Below are 15,647 nucleotides of genomic sequence, written 5' to 3'. Positions count from 1 at the left end.
GTTACAGACAGGAGTCACTGGTGCTCAGTGAAAAACTTGCCATGAAACATTGGCATAAAGGGAACAGAAACATTTCTCCTAAGAAATACTCACGCTACTTACATATGTAGTTAGCGGTCCTCGAATCAGAAATGTTGGTATCATTCTGCACTCTGGAATTGAAGGCTTATCCCTGAATATACTGAATCAGAAGAAGCTATTTAAATTTAGATTCCTTTGCACTCCTGAGTGATTAATTTCTTCATTAATTTTGAGAATTACTTCTTTAGCAGCCAGGTGTGGGTTTTATATTTTCTCTGCATACATTTTCATGTACAGCACAGGAAAGGATCAAAGGATTTCTACCTACAGTTTGAGTTCATGAGTTTCCATTACTTCAGTGAAATGTTTAGTGTTTTTGAAAGACAAGGGAAGTACTTTTGAGGGTTCCCCCCCCCACTACAAAACCACAACAGTCAGAGTTTGCTATATTTCTGTGATGTGCTTCAGAATTCCACCTGAAGTTATCATTTGTAAGAGATTTCTTTTGTTAAGTAGAAGTGATTTGTAAAGCTGGGTGCTGTTGGGTCAGGCCTGTAATCCTAGCTACTCAGGAGGCTGAGATCTGAGGATTGCAGTTGGAAGCCAATTCTAGGCAGAAAAGTCCTCATGAGGATCTTATCTCTAATTAACCACTCAAAAACCAGAGGTGGGGGTTATGGCTCAAAGTGGTAGAGCACTACTATCCTTGAGCAAAAAGAAAAAGAAAAGAAGAAAGAGAAGAAAGAAAAAAAGGAAAAATCAACATAAGAAATAAAAATTACAATAGCAAACTTATTAAAAATGATAAAAAGCAAATGTACAAGGAAACATGCTGGCTTTAAGTAGCTCTATACAAGTAGCTATATGAAAAAGTGAAGTGATAGGTAATATTGCAAGGTTGTTGTGCTTTGATGGGTAGTTTATTATGCATAATAATAAGGCAATGCTCCAAAATAGAGGTGGAAAATATGCAAAGAAAGTAAGAAAAGAAAAGAATGCTTGAAGGTTCTGAATAAGAAAATAAAGATTAGTATGGGCCTGGACTATAAGCTGACTGAACACAGTTTGCAGAAGGGTCACAGTGTGGAGAGACTAGCTCTCATTAAGACACTTCATACTCTTTGTAGGGTTAGGAATCGGGCCCAGAGTCAAGGAGTCATTCATTATTTGCTGTTAGAAGATTTGCTGTTAGAAGATATTTGCTGTTAGAAGAGTGAGGGTGGTAATTCCAGAGGTTTATACAGACCTCAGTGCAAGAAATGGGAGTTGGACACAGGCAGAGACAAGCTGGACATGATTAGACTAATCTAGGTAAGAGTGGTTGGACCATGAATTACAGATGTAGACATGGGAATGAGCGGAAAAAGTGAATTATTTAGGAGGAAAAAAATGTATATTTTGTACGGATTGATGCTTGGGGTTGGTGGGAAAGAGGACAATGCCACGGGAAAGTCTTATGTTTGGGATTTTCCAAACATGTTATGGAGACAGGAGTGGGAGGAGGCTTCTGGTTGACTCTGCTGTACATGCACATATTTCCTATTTTCCTTTTGATTTTTTGAGGGAAGGGGAGAGAAGATATACAGATAACTATTAAGGATATTAAATGTGCTACATCCTTTTCAGTATCTTTAACTATCATTCTCAGAGTTATTTTAATAAAAATGACTTCTGATAAAATAACAAAACAAATTAAATTTAATAGACTTTCATCTATGTAGTGTATATTCTGGATAGAAAAAAATAACACCTATAAACATTTATTGCGTCTGGCACATTTTCTTCACTTTGTATCCATTTCTGCTCGCCAATCTTGTGCATTTGTGACAGCAAGGACATTGATGAATCACTTTAATTTACCAGGCTACTGACAATTTGCCGAGACTATCTGCAAGAAGCAGCTAGAGCTGGTCCTTATGATATCAGTTGCGTGTATTGTCCAAGAGAAATGGCAGGGATCAGAAGCAATTTGGATACATTTTGCACCACAGATATAAAGAAAAACACATTCATATTGTCTGTTCTCTTTATTTTTCTCTCATTCTTTTCTCTGTTTAGTATAGAAACATCAATGCCTGTAAGCATGCTCATTTCATTATTTGGTCAAATTAATCATAATATAATTTGGAACTTTTAGGGTTTTCATTTTTAAAGTTAAATTCATGCAAACAGAAATTAATAGTGAACTTAATATAAAGCGTCAAAACAACCTATAGGAAACAATCCTATGCCACGTAATAAGCAAGGACTTACTATTTTGACAATAGCAAGCTATGATATCAATTTTTCACTGAAATAATTAATAGTCTGAGGATGACAGGATAGATAATACAATGCACAAACTCTCAAAGCTTTGTATAATGTTAGTGTAAAATGGTCAGTAGTGGTTTAAGAAAAGATAATTGTAGAAATGCCGGGGGTGGGGGGGCGGTGAGGGAGAATGACACAAAATATGGACACAATCCCTTAAGTGTGTGAGTGTTATGTAATTTTTGCAATGCATTCAAAGCTAACATAGTTAGGTAGAATGGATATCTTTTCCACTATAATGTAATACTATGACACATTAAAAAAAAAGTTTTACCACATACTTGCCATATACTAAGATCTGTAACAGGTATTTTCATAGTGGGCAATGTATTAGATAGCTAATTATAATAGGCAAACAGGGTCTATGGCCCACCAAATGCCTTCTCTCATCATCATTATTATTATTATTATTGCAGCACTGGGGTTTAAACTCAGGCAGGGCCTCATGTTCACTAGGCCTGGAATTCTAAAACTTTTATCATTACAATATAAGTTGCATGTATGTTTTGAAATTATGATCACATCTTCACTCCTATGAGGAGTTATTCTTCCAGTCTTCATAAATTTGTACCCTCAGATGTGAATTATTATAATCTCTTCTGTAGTGAACTCTTTTGCTCCCATGAGCAGTGCATGCATACCAAATCAACAGAATGAAAATTTAAAGTTAATAGAACAAAGGAACTTGGGGTATAAGGATGATTTCTGGGGTGGAGAAGGTCACAAGAAATATTTGCGAATTAACAGGGAAAAGTTAATAATGGCTTTGTGAAATTCCTTACATCAAAGATCTCTAGCTCTTACCAGTATATTTATATACTATCACATTTTCTGCCATAGCTCCATGTGTCATGGTAGAAACTAAAACAGGACACATGTGTATTTAATAAGTTTCTTATGGTTAAAACATATAGTTTTTTGTCTTTTTCTTTTTCAGTACTGTTGCTATAGGCAAGTAAGTGCTTTGACACTGATCTATATCCTAGACCCCCAAAATATACTTAACATAGCATGTATCAACCTTACATATAAAATCATTATCTTGAGTTTTGCTTTCAAGAAAACTTTCTCCATTTTTCAGGAAGATTTCTCCATCCACACGAGCTTGAATGCACATCACCTCTTTCATTATTTTATGTCCCTTGGTTTAAGTCCAGGGTAGATAGATGCCGGTGCTAAAAATTTATGGCACATTTTAACAAGTTTGATTTATTATGAGTTCATTTTATTTCAAAGTGAATTGGACATTCTGCTGTCTTCTTCATCTGATTTTGTTCATTGAATAGCTTTCCTTCAAATGAGTAAATACCAAGCTTGAATAATAGTGATCACATCGTTTCAACTTGACAGGGCTACAGGGAAAATACAACCCATATCCCTGACAGATAAGATGACTATACAATGGTCCACACAAACAGGTGGGGAGGGAGGAATTATGCTGTTAGTAATAGTGCTTGAGCAATGTGTGTAGAGTAGGAGTGTCTCAAATAAGCTAGGGTATATGGTTGTATTAATGGGAGAATTATGAGGCAGTGTTGAATGACTGAGTACTTATTTTGTTATGGCTGGTGGTCAGGTTAATAAGATTACTTATTATAAATATATAACATGATATGTTACATAATATTTAGAATGCATATTTATAATATGTTATATAACATTTTTATAATATAGTTATAGCATGTAATCTTACATATCATATAAACATCACACATATGTATGACATGTATCTCATATATATATATACTTCTTTCATATATATGTATAAATATATACTTTATAAAGGCTCAGGTTTAGGGGGTAATGTCTATGATTGAATAAAGATACAAACAATGGGTCTGCTCCTCAGACTTTCTTTCCCTAAGATAGATCTCTTGACATTAGCATATTAAAAGGAAAATCTAAATAAGAGTCTTAGAATTCAAAATATCCTTTGATCTACTGCATTCTTTTGTACTCTTGTAATTAATTTTTCTTCCTTCCCCGTCCCCTCATAATTCATGCCGCCACATTTAAACATTTTCTATTGGTGTTAATAGGAGTTCTTTTCATACTTCAGAGGATGAATCATTTTAATAGCATTGCTTCTGTTTTTAAAGGCAAGTTTAGACTTGGCTTGGTTTCGGAGCTGCTTTGAAAATTGGGCTCAGCATATTGTTTCCAAGTGAGACTTATGGGAATTAGAACATGGGAACCGATCATACGCTAACACAAGGCTATTTTATTTATATTGATTTTTCCCCCTTACTTAAATTTTAAAATGCTTTTTGTTCCTCAGTACTCCCTACATTATGTTGTCTTTAAATTCTCGTCTCCTTGTTTTCACTTTATTCTTTATTCATGCGTCCTTGACTGTGTTTTATTTCAGATTGGGGTTCTTGGGGAAACCTGCTCTCCATGTTGATTTTAATTTTTTATTGAGCTAATTGTAGGTTTATCTATTACAGAATGATCAAATGCAAGGATTTCAGGAACTCTCTCCCATTTTCCTCAGAGCTCACATCTTATGAAGTATAGTACAGCATTGCATCTGTGATATTTCTATGGCTATAGCCTACAAAACACATTCCGTTTTGACCAGCTGTTTTTATATGCCTTGTGTGCATTTAGTTCTTCTCAGCCTCTTACTTATGTGGGTTTGTGTACCTACAGTTCCATCCCCACAAGGGCTCCGCCTGTTCTTACATGGCTACACCCACTTTCCTTCTGTTCCTATCAGCTCTAATGCCATGCACTCACACATGCTTTCCCTTCCTACAACTGTGCAGTTTGAAACTGGCTCTATAAATTGAACAGTACAGTATCCAACCTTTATAGCTGACTTCTTATGTGTCTTAAACAATAGGGACTCTTTTCATTTGGGGTTCTCAGATTAAGGAAGGGGATGATAAAAGACCATGTGACCTCTGTTATTAGCTATTCAGATAAAGAAGAACTTCATGTTTTAGAATATATGGAAGCAACTTCATAATTTGTGTTAGTGGAGACTGAAAATGAATTACATAGTGGAAAAATGCTACAGAGGAGCACAGGACGTGCGTGATGTGGATCACAAAAACTCTGTGTCGGTTTATATCATGCATGAAGAGGTGGATGTTGAACGTTGGCAGGTAATATGCACTGGTTGTTCTACAGAATGTAGAGAAGTGGTGGATTTACAGTCCCCAAACCTAGAAATTTACATGGCCTCCAGCCTTCCTTATGAGCCTTTAGGACTTTTACAGAAAGAAATGAAGTACTAATGCAGTGATTTTAATGAAATGGTGTGTGTGTGTGTGTGTGTGTGTGTGTGTGTGTGTGTGTGTGTGTGTAGGATTTCTTTGCCCCTAGTGGGGCTTGAACTCAGGGCCTCGGTTCTGTCCCAGAGCCTCTCTGTGCTCGTGGCTAGTGCTCTATCACTTGAGACATGGAGTCACTTTTGGCTTTCTCCAAGTAGTTTTCATTGAAGGTAAGAGTCTCACAGACTTTCTTTCCCAGGCTGGCTTCAAACTGTGATCCTCAGATCTTAGCCTCCTAAATGGCTAGGATTACAGGTGTGATCCACTGGCATGCCCAGCTAGTAAAATGTTTTTGAATTGAGAAGAAATGATAACATTAAAAAAACCAAAAACCAAAAAACTATACTGTATTGAATATGACCTACTTTAAAGAAGTAACTTCGGTTGCAGGCCCAAATGCTAGTGTTTCTTTTAAGTAACTTCAAAGGTTTCTTTGCCCTTTGAGGAGGAAATAAAACAGAATTAATGTTGCTGATAATTATAGTCTGATAGCATAATCAAGATAGATAGTGTCTGTTATTGTGTCCTGGTCCAGGAGCTGTATTAACATTCTTAACAATACATATTGAGAGATGGAGGTTTATGAGCTTGGGATGTTGCTTAGGAAAGTGTTTATTAGAGCCATACCTCTTCTCTCCCAGTGCTGGGGATGGAGCCCACAGCTCTGCAAATCCTAGTCAAGTGCTCTACCCATGAACTACATCCCCACTTCTCTTATCATTTTTTATTTGTCAATCATGTCTTGAACTCTCGGCCTGGGCACTGTCCCTGCACTCCTCATCTCAAGGCTAGCACTCTACCACCTGAGCTACAGCACCACTTCCAGTTTTCTGGTGGTTAATTAGAACTAAGTCTCATAGACTTTCCTGCCTGGGCTGGCTTTGAATCACGATCCTCAGATCTCAGCCTCCTGAGTAGCTAGGATTATAGGTCATTAGTGCCTGACATGTCTCTTACTACCTTTTAGGAAGTACTTTAAAAAAAATCATACTGTGCCTCATCAAACTTCGTATTAAAACATTCAATGTAAAATAAAGCTCAATCTTTTTGTATCCTACTTTGTAAATAGATTCCATTCCAGTTCTATTAAAACTGTTACGTCTTGGGGCTGGGGATATGGCCTAGTGGCAAGAGTGCTTGCCTCGTATACACCAGGCCCTAGGTTCGATTCCCCAGCAACACATATACAGAAAATGGCCAGAAGTGGCGCTGTGGCTCAAGTGGCAGAGTGCTAGCCTTGAGCGGGAAGAAGCCAGGGACAGTGCTCAGGCCCTGAGTCCAAGCCCCAGGACTGGCCCCCAAAAAAACAAAAAAACAAAACAAAACAAAAAAACTGTTACGTCTGTTTTGCTTTCTTTCTTTCTTTTTTTTTTTTTTTGGCCAGTCCTGGGCCTTGGACTCAGGGCCTGAGCATTGTCTCTGGCTTCTTCCCGCTCAAGGCTAGCACTGTGCCACTTGAGCCACAGCGCCGCTTCTGGCCGTTTTCTGTATATGTGGTGCTGGGGAATCGAACCTAGGGTCTCGTGTATCCGAGGCAGGCACTCTTGCCACTAGGCTATATCCCCAGCCCTGTTTTGCTTTCTTTTAATATACATAACAGTATTTCTTATACTTACAACTTAAAAACTCCTTTACTTCTACATACCCTTTATTTTCCACTCTTAAATTAATAGATTAATGCGTCCTTAAGTGACTACCGAAAGACAGTTCTTAGGAGGTATCAATGTGCTCTTTGACCTTCCTATTGTCCCTATTTAATTTGATGTTGAATGAGGGTCTCTACATTGTGATAAGAAAAGAAAGAAAAAGAAATTCTTTTATAATCATGCTAGTAATGAATAAGAAAAGTTATTACATGTTGAAAATATGCTATGTAGTAGATCTGGTCGACTGAATTGTGTTCCCCAAAAAGATAATGTTCAAGTTTTAATCCCCTGTACCAAATATGTTATCTAATTTCTAACTAAGGACTTTAAAAATTTATTATTCAAAAAGATATACAGCTAGGTGCTGGTGGCTCACTCCTATAATCCTCAGGAGACTGAGATCTGAGGATCAAGGTTTCAAGCCAGCCCAGACAGGAAAGGCTGTGAGACTCTTATCCCCAATAAACTACTCAGAAAAAAAAATCATTAGTAAGAGAAAGGTTGATATTCGTCAAATCAGTCACACCTTACAGTATGACATTATATCTAGCCACGTAGAGAACTCCTATAATCAATCAAGTTCACAGTCAGCACACTAGCATTCTTTGGAATCAGAGAAAAGGCAGCTGCAGGTTGCCATATTACAAGAGTCCTGTAGGGCTTGCATTTTGTTAGGGGACATCATCATCATCATCATCATCATCATCATCATCATCATCATCGTCATCATCACATTTCTATTCTTCTTGCTTTGTGGGATAGATACCAGTATTCTTATCAGAAGTTGGCAAGGATTTAAAGGTTATGTAATAAAACGCCAGTTGTAAAGCATACTCTCACCCTTTTCATTCTTTTAAAATGACTGTTGGAGTCCTTGGGTTTATTGTAGAAGAGCTGATAGCAGGATATAGACTCCTAGGCACACAGAGGGGTATTTTTTGAATTTATTTTTCTATCATTTAAAGATGATCACTATGGAGCCTCTGATATCTGCTTGACATTATGCTAAGTTCCTTATGTAAATTACCTCATTAACTCAAAGAAACATATTAGGCAAGAACTATTCTAATTTGTTTCACATACAGTACATTGGAGGCTTTTGAGAGGTTAAATCATATGACCAGTACTGCTTTAGCTCAGGTAAAACGATTGCAAATATTTGACGGTTAGGTCTGCTGTTTAGCCCAGCTATGGGAGACGTGCGTGGTATAGGCCACCCTGATCATTGTGAGGCCATTGTGGATGCTTCCAGGGCAGGGTGCTGATGTGCAGGAGCGCAGGGACCTCTTGCTGCTGCCAGCTTCGGTGTTATCACCGACGGCACGACTGTGGTCATTAGTGCTGCTGCCAGTGCCGCCGGTGCCAATGCAACTGAAGCCCTGGGCGCCCAGGGTCCCTTGGCGATGCTGTAGAGAAACAGCTGCTGGCAGATTTCATTTCCTCATTACCTACAGACCCTTAGCCCTAGGACGCAGGCTCAAGTCCATGGAACCTTAATTGGAAGACCACCTGGGACTGGTTTATCATCCTGTGGCATCCGGGACAACTGGCCTTGAACCAGATACGTGTATCTCAATTCTCCTTTCCTCTCCTACCCGTGAGACTTCTTTTTTTTTCCCCCAAGGGCTCTTTGCTCTCTAGTGCAATGCTCGGCAAGCTCTGGAAAACACTTGGAACCCTAGAATGAACGTCCTTGGTTTAGTCTTCTTGTGGACTCCTCACCTCAAGGGATGTTTTACTTCTAAAGGAATCATGAGAAAGCACTTCCGTTTCCTAGTCGTGTATGTAGCACACATTTACAGGTATCTGTGCAAGAATGGAATCTTACTAATCATCAAAGATGTGAGCAACTGAAGTCTAACTGGGGTGTACAGTGTGGTTTTTGCATGGAGTAATTAAAAGAGCTCAAAAAGTCAAACCTTGCTTTGAAGCCTTATCAATAATTCATGGGCCTGCTATCAAAAGGCATACAGGGACAAGGTGATTTTGATGGTAAGGTGGGTTCTTTTTAACTTGTACTCCCGGCCCTTCCTCACAGGGAGGGCAATGTTGTGTCAAACCTGGAAAGTAAAAAAGTGGCCCGAACTTGTATGAATTTCTACTCATGTACGACATGCAAAATAGGAGTTTTTTCACTGGAGGGAAGGAATGTTTTATTATTTTTTTTTTTTTTTCAGTTTAATTTTTCAAACTTTATTCCTTACATCAATAGAAAAAAGTAAAATTTCTCAAATTACTGATTTTAAGATAGTTTACAATTGCCACCAAAAAGTTGTTTCACAAAAAATAACATTCAGTGATCTCTAAATGCAATTTTAATCCTTATTTTAAGCTAAGTACAATAACTTAATGCAATAAGCTGTAATCAAAAAGCTTGTATAATCTGAACTACAAAAGTGGTTTGTAGCTACATGTGGTTCTAATCAAGAAGACATTTCCACATCAAACATGTACTTACAGATATGCTAATAAAACTTTACCCCAATTCCTACCCTGCCATCAACTTTTTAAGCCCTGCCATTCTTACTGCTGAAACCATTTATTTTTAGATGCTTTATTCTGATCTGGGAAAATGAGATCTCCCAAAATTTAATAGTATGTTATAAGTTCAATAAGGTTTTAAAATTTAAACACAGAAGCATGATGTGAAACTTAAAAAAAACCTTGTTATCTTTACAAAAGAATATTAAAACAAATTATCTTAAGACAGATAAACATCCTTCCCCATGAGTTGTTTTCCCATGTCATCTCCTTAAAAGAAACACAAACCAATTCACTATTTTTAATAACCTCATGCCACTGTTGTCTAAAAATTTCAGAACACATGAAACACTGTCTCAGCTTAAGAGTCAAGAAAGGACATCTCCATTTCACATATTAAAAGCTACAGTTATAGCTTACAGTGGCCCAAATCTACCTAACACATAAATACAGCATGATTTACAACACTTTAAGATACATATAGTCATTAAAAGCCAATAAAGAATTAAAGTACATTCATATAGAGGCAGGAAATTAAAGGCTTAAGTGTAACTCTAAAATTAAGGACATGAAAATAAAGACTTTCTCAATCTTTCACTTACATGCTTAGATATCAGGATAACCCTGAAGAAAATACACAGTCATTATGTATGGTTTCCACAGAAGATAGTGAAATTTCAAAAGTGTCAAGATCCATAGTTTGCTTCATCAAATGCTTTTCTAGCTCGTTTCAATTCTTCATTCATAGTAAGTAAGTCTTTAACTCTAGCAAATTTTCTTGGATCTTTTCGAATCAAGAAGACAATATCTTCAACTTGCACTCGACCTTGTCTTCCGATTGACATTGCTTTGTGAGTCATTTCAGTGATGAACTCTATGACAAGGTCTTCAAGAATGTCCACTGATTCAGTATAAGGATTCTGGTCATCCCCAAATCCATACATCATACAACGTAATTCTTTTGAAAAAAGCCTCTTTCTTTTACCCTGTCCACCTTCTGCACCTCCTCCAATTTCTTCATTTTCCTCCTCAAAGGTGGGGTCTTCCTCCTCCTCGGCCATTCCCGGAGCCCGCCGAGCGCCCCACTCGGAATGTTTTATTATTGAATTCTTTATCATCATAAGTAAAAGCAAAAACATGCTTGAATTTTTTAATTCAGCCATATACTGGGAGGAAGAACTCTTAAGACTTATGCCAGAAATGTATTTTTCTTTTCTTTTGTTCTGCTCTTTTTATTGTTTCCCTGTAGACTGGTAAGAAAAAAGTGGCATACTAAGGCAGTGGGGTTTCATGGACAAGTTTCTTTCCTTTAAGGATAATGCAATCAATTTTCCTCTGTGAGTACCAGCAAAGTTCCTATTTCTACCCCTCTCTACAGTAATAGCAATAGAAAGTTTTGTAGGCTCTTTAAAATTAAAAATATAAGGATCAGCAAATGCATTTTTGTACATAGGATTTACTATCTTGATTTGTCAAAAAATTTTGTAGAGTGTTTTTCATCCAGGACTCATATCAGTAAGATGTGGAATATATATATATATATATATATGTTTTTGTGTTTTTTTTTTTGACCAGTCCTGGGGCTTGAACTCAGGGCCTGAGCACTGTCCCTGGCTTCTTTTTGCTCAAGGCTAGCACTCTACTGCTTGAGCCACAGGCCTCCTCTGGCTTTTTCTATATATGACATGCTAAGGAATTGAACCCAGGACTTCGTGTATACAAGGCAATCACTCTACCACTAGGCCATATTCCCAGCCACGAATATAATTTTTAAGAGATATAAATATGGAATTAAAATTTTGTATAAACGTATCCTAAAATATTACATGTGGTCTGTGTGTGTGCATGTGGCCATGTGTATATATTATATTCATTTTTATTATTAATTTACTTAAAATTTTTATTTTAACTCACTTTTAAGTTTATGTTTAATTTACTTTTTCTTAGTTCTTTCCTTATTTTTTCCTAGGTCTTGTGATTTCTTTTGTTCTTAAAAAATGTGTTAGCACAAGGTGTTTAAGAAGCACACAAAAATCACCACTGTGCTTTAATATCTATAGATAAAACTAGGGCGAGGGAACAGTCATAGAAGAATAAAGTTCAGTTGTCTGAGTATTTAATGTGAATCTTCACCTCCTACCTTTGCATGAACATGCCAGGGCTCTTGTTATGCAGTTAAAACTGCAGGGGAATAGCTTTTAAAGTTGTAGGATGACAAATAGCAAAGATGAATATTAGTTTTATGAGCATTTAACATCCAGTCCATTATCTGTGCTTTATAGTTCCATTTCATTTTAACAGTATGTATGAGAAATGTTTGTGTTCAGCTTAGAGTATTTTTTTTTCTCTTAACCTGTCCAGGAAGATGAGATTTGAAAGTAGGTGAATTGGGAGTTCCTGTTTCAGTAGACTTATTTCTTAGTAGCTTACTCAAGAAAATGTTAATAACTAAAAAATTTGAATCCATTTTAAGGGGTCCTTCTCCCCCTTTTCCATTTCTCCCTAGTTTAGACCTATTATACTGAAATAAATCCTTGTAATACTTAAAATATCTACTCTAATCTTCATTGTACATACTACAGAAAAATTTGGTTCATGATTTCCTGGAAAATATAAAGACAACAGCACAATAATTTTGAAATAAGAACTTAAGACTATGACATCTGTAAGAACTCTCAATAAATGGAAGGTTTATAGCTACCTAAAGTCGTGTGCCCATTCTAGACTGATTTCTACCACAGAATAGTGATTTTTTAAAAATGTTTGAAGTTATTATTATTAACCTGTGAAGAGGGAACTTTGCCTTGAAAATAATGACGACCCATTAATTATGGTGACTTCATTGCTACTGCAGTAAGAGATTCCTTCTAGGGTTCTAAAACTACCCTGGTAGTTTCCTTGGGAAAAAGTTTAGTATAAGGTGTTTTCCAAGGTCAAGTTGTTCAGCTATTGCTGAGCACTGCTAGTTAATATTCAACAGTTTCCTTAATCTGAGTGGTGTCTCTTCCTCCCTGGAGTGTTTCTTAAAGTGATGGTGTGTTTTTAAGTGATATAGACAGGATAAACAGTTTTTCTAGCCAAAGTACTGGTAATGAGAATCCTGTTATTCCAGAGTGCTGATAAGAAAAGGAAAATGCTGTCAAAATAAATTGTTCGTAAAAAAAAAAATAATTACTGTAGCTCAAGAAGTCAACTATTTCTTTTGAAGCCCTGTGCTATATATGACTCCAATTGTTTTTCTTAGATAATGAGGTGACAAGGCTGTAGTGATATTCTACTATAAACTCCATGATGGCATGCGGGTGATCAAGTAGTCTGGGGGTCCATTAATCATTGCTTCTGTCGGATGGCTGATTTGGAGTCTTTACAACATGTTTCCTTTAGATTGCAGAAAGTTCTTAGGCAGGGAAAGCTCTGTTTGGCATTGCAGAAATGGGATGCAGTGGGAGGGTCAGGTGAGAGAAATAAGCTTTGCCAACAGGAAAATAATGCAATCCCAGACACTTCCTAGGAAATACTGTGCTGAGCACACAGGTCTTGTTACTGATTTTGTTCTTAATCGCAGACTATTTTTCTATTTTTGCCACATGATACTGTCCTGGAGGTAAAACAGAGCTGTCATGTTTGGATGGCTAGATATGGCTTTTCCTGCAGTGGCTATTCATGACTTCTAGAGAAGCTTGTGCCTCTAATACTCAAAGAAATTTATGTTGAGATTTTGTTTTGATTGTGATAAAGCTTTTTGAAGAATGAGGAGCTTTTCAAAACGGTCCTTTATACTCATTATATTGATAGATTTCCTGTAGATTCAGAACATTCAACAGAAAACCTATTTGGGGCATTGTTTCCCCTAATAAAAAGCACACGTTGGTCATTAATTAGGAAACTACGGCCTTGCACCTTTATAAATAATAGCACTTTTAAAGGCTACAGCAAGAGCTATCCATCACTTCAGTGATGCTGAGATATGTATGGCACTACAAACATCCATCATTGACATAGAATCATGAGTACCTTATGCTGCCACCTACGGGCTCAGATTTGCTTCTCTGGTGATGAAAGAATTAAAAATTAGAAAAACTGTTGAATTCAGACAGAGTAAGTTTGTTTGGAAGTGATAGGAAGACAGCAACACAGACCCTCTGTGGATTGGCACCCCAGACCTTGGAGTCCAATTGAGTCCTCTTGGAGGCTGGTTATTGCAGAATGAGCGTTTCTCCCATACCTCTGCTCCTGAGCTTCATGCTGATTGCTTGATGGCCTGTGTATGTTCATTTTATTGGTTAAATGGAAACCCAGGGGATTATGGGAAGAAGAAGAGCCGCGATAGTCCATGTGCTGTCTGTCACATTCACATATTATGCTAGTTATCTTCTATCCCTATCTATCTAACAGTTCCTGTTCCTTTCCTTCAGCTAGTTTAAAAAAGACATGCTATAACATCTTTGAAATACAAACTATTCCCCTTGCTAATATTCACACTAACTCAGTTACTTCATATTATTATGTGTAATGTTTTAAATAAATCAGTGAAGATGGCATTTTTATTGTTAGCACATCATGCTTTCACAGGAATTGCAAACAGACTGCTGTGATTCCAGGTTTTTGGTACAGTTGTCTACCAGTTATTTGCTCTGAAGATGGAAATCACACAGTAGATTAGAAAACTGGGTTTAATATCAGTGTTATGATACCATGACAAAACAGTAGCTGTTAAGATAGAGGAAAATGTAAGTGGTACCTAGACCTGAGGGAATATATCAAATTACATTCAGACCTTCTAGAGAAGCTCACTAGAGAGCAGAACACCACCTGGGGATAGTGCCTTGTCACTGGGTATGCTAGTGAACAAAAGATTACGTGGATTTGAGCAATGAAACCTGTGATTGTGCAGCACAAAACACCTGCACACCCTTTATGGCCACTTAAAAGCTGCAGAGGCTTGTGGGATTTCTAGGTTAAGTGGGAGGTGTGGTGGATAACACACAGCCATCTGAAGGAATTCTGGCACTTGTGAGCATCTCCATGTAGACAGGGCACAGAAAGGTCATCACCAGGTGTTTCAAGACTGGCAAGGAACTTGGCAATTTGTTGTAGCTAGTGACAGAACTCCATTAAATGTGTTCAAACCCAATGTTGCCAGAGAGCAAAGGAGGGGCTCTTTTCCCCTCAGAGTCCCTTGGGCATCCTGCACTGGGAAAGATTATTGTAAAGGTATTGCATAGAGGAATTCCAGTCATTGCCTTAAGAAATCCATGAATGAATGCCATCCATTGCCACAGGTGTGTATTTCTTGAAGGCTGTGTTCAGAGCTGGGAAGCAATTCATTCATAAGTGGTACTGTTGCCTTATAATCAGATGCTGTTTGTAGCTAATCTTGGGGCATAGCTAACAATTATAAGAGCCTCAAAGTGTCAGCTGTTTACACGTGCCCGGATCTTAGTCCATTACATGTGTCTATCCTGATTGATTGTTTTATTATACCTGAGAACATGCCTAGACTTCTTTTATTGTGTCTTTCAATCACATCACCCATGTCACTCAGGAGAGAGACACACATACCTATCTATCCATGTTAATATATAATTGACATATTTATCTATTTATTTATGCACACATTATATGTATGCTCAAATACTTTAAAGTGTTTACACATCCTCAGTGGGAATATCTCATGAAGTGGTAATAGACTTTGTTGTAATTGAAACTATTTGATTTTGCTTGGGCACCTGTAGCTCATGCCTGTACGAAACCCAGGAGGCTAAGATCTGAGGATCCTCTTTCAAAGCCATCTTCAGCAGAAAAATCCATGAAACCCTTATTTCTAATCAACCACCAAAAAAGGGTGGAAGTTGAGCTATGGCTCAAGTGTTAGAGTGCTAGCCTTGAGCAAAAATGCTCAAGGACATTG

General features: G+C 37.4%; 2 protein-coding genes across 2 annotated transcripts in view; one reads left to right on the top strand and one right to left on the bottom strand.

Moving 5' to 3' along the window:
- Ccser1 (coiled-coil serine rich protein 1) overlaps positions 1-15,647 on the top strand; it is a 671,676-nt gene that overhangs the window by 50,342 nt on the left and 605,687 nt on the right. The gene's annotated exons all lie outside the window — the stretch shown is intronic.
- Positions 9,431-10,813, bottom strand: LOC125341616 (transcription initiation factor TFIID subunit 13). Its single transcript, XM_048333672.1, has one exon. It carries the CDS (start codon positions 10,795-10,797, stop codon positions 10,423-10,425), a length of 375 nt encoding a protein of 124 aa, XP_048189629.1. The 5' UTR covers positions 10,798-10,813; the 3' UTR covers positions 9,431-10,422.

Source organism: Perognathus longimembris, chromosome 24 (assembly GCF_023159225.1).
Source record: "Perognathus longimembris pacificus isolate PPM17 chromosome 24, ASM2315922v1, whole genome shotgun sequence".
NCBI lineage: Eukaryota > Metazoa > Chordata > Mammalia > Rodentia > Heteromyidae > Perognathus > Perognathus longimembris.
Note: the sequence above shows the minus strand (reverse complement) of the source record. Positions and strands in the feature narration are given on the sequence as shown.

What these genes read in the sequence shown, in the direction of transcription:
- LOC125341616 (XM_048333672.1), bottom strand. Translation starts at nt 10,797, where the DNA reads ATGGCCGAGGAGGAGGAAGACCCCACCTTTGAGGAGGAAAATGAAGAA.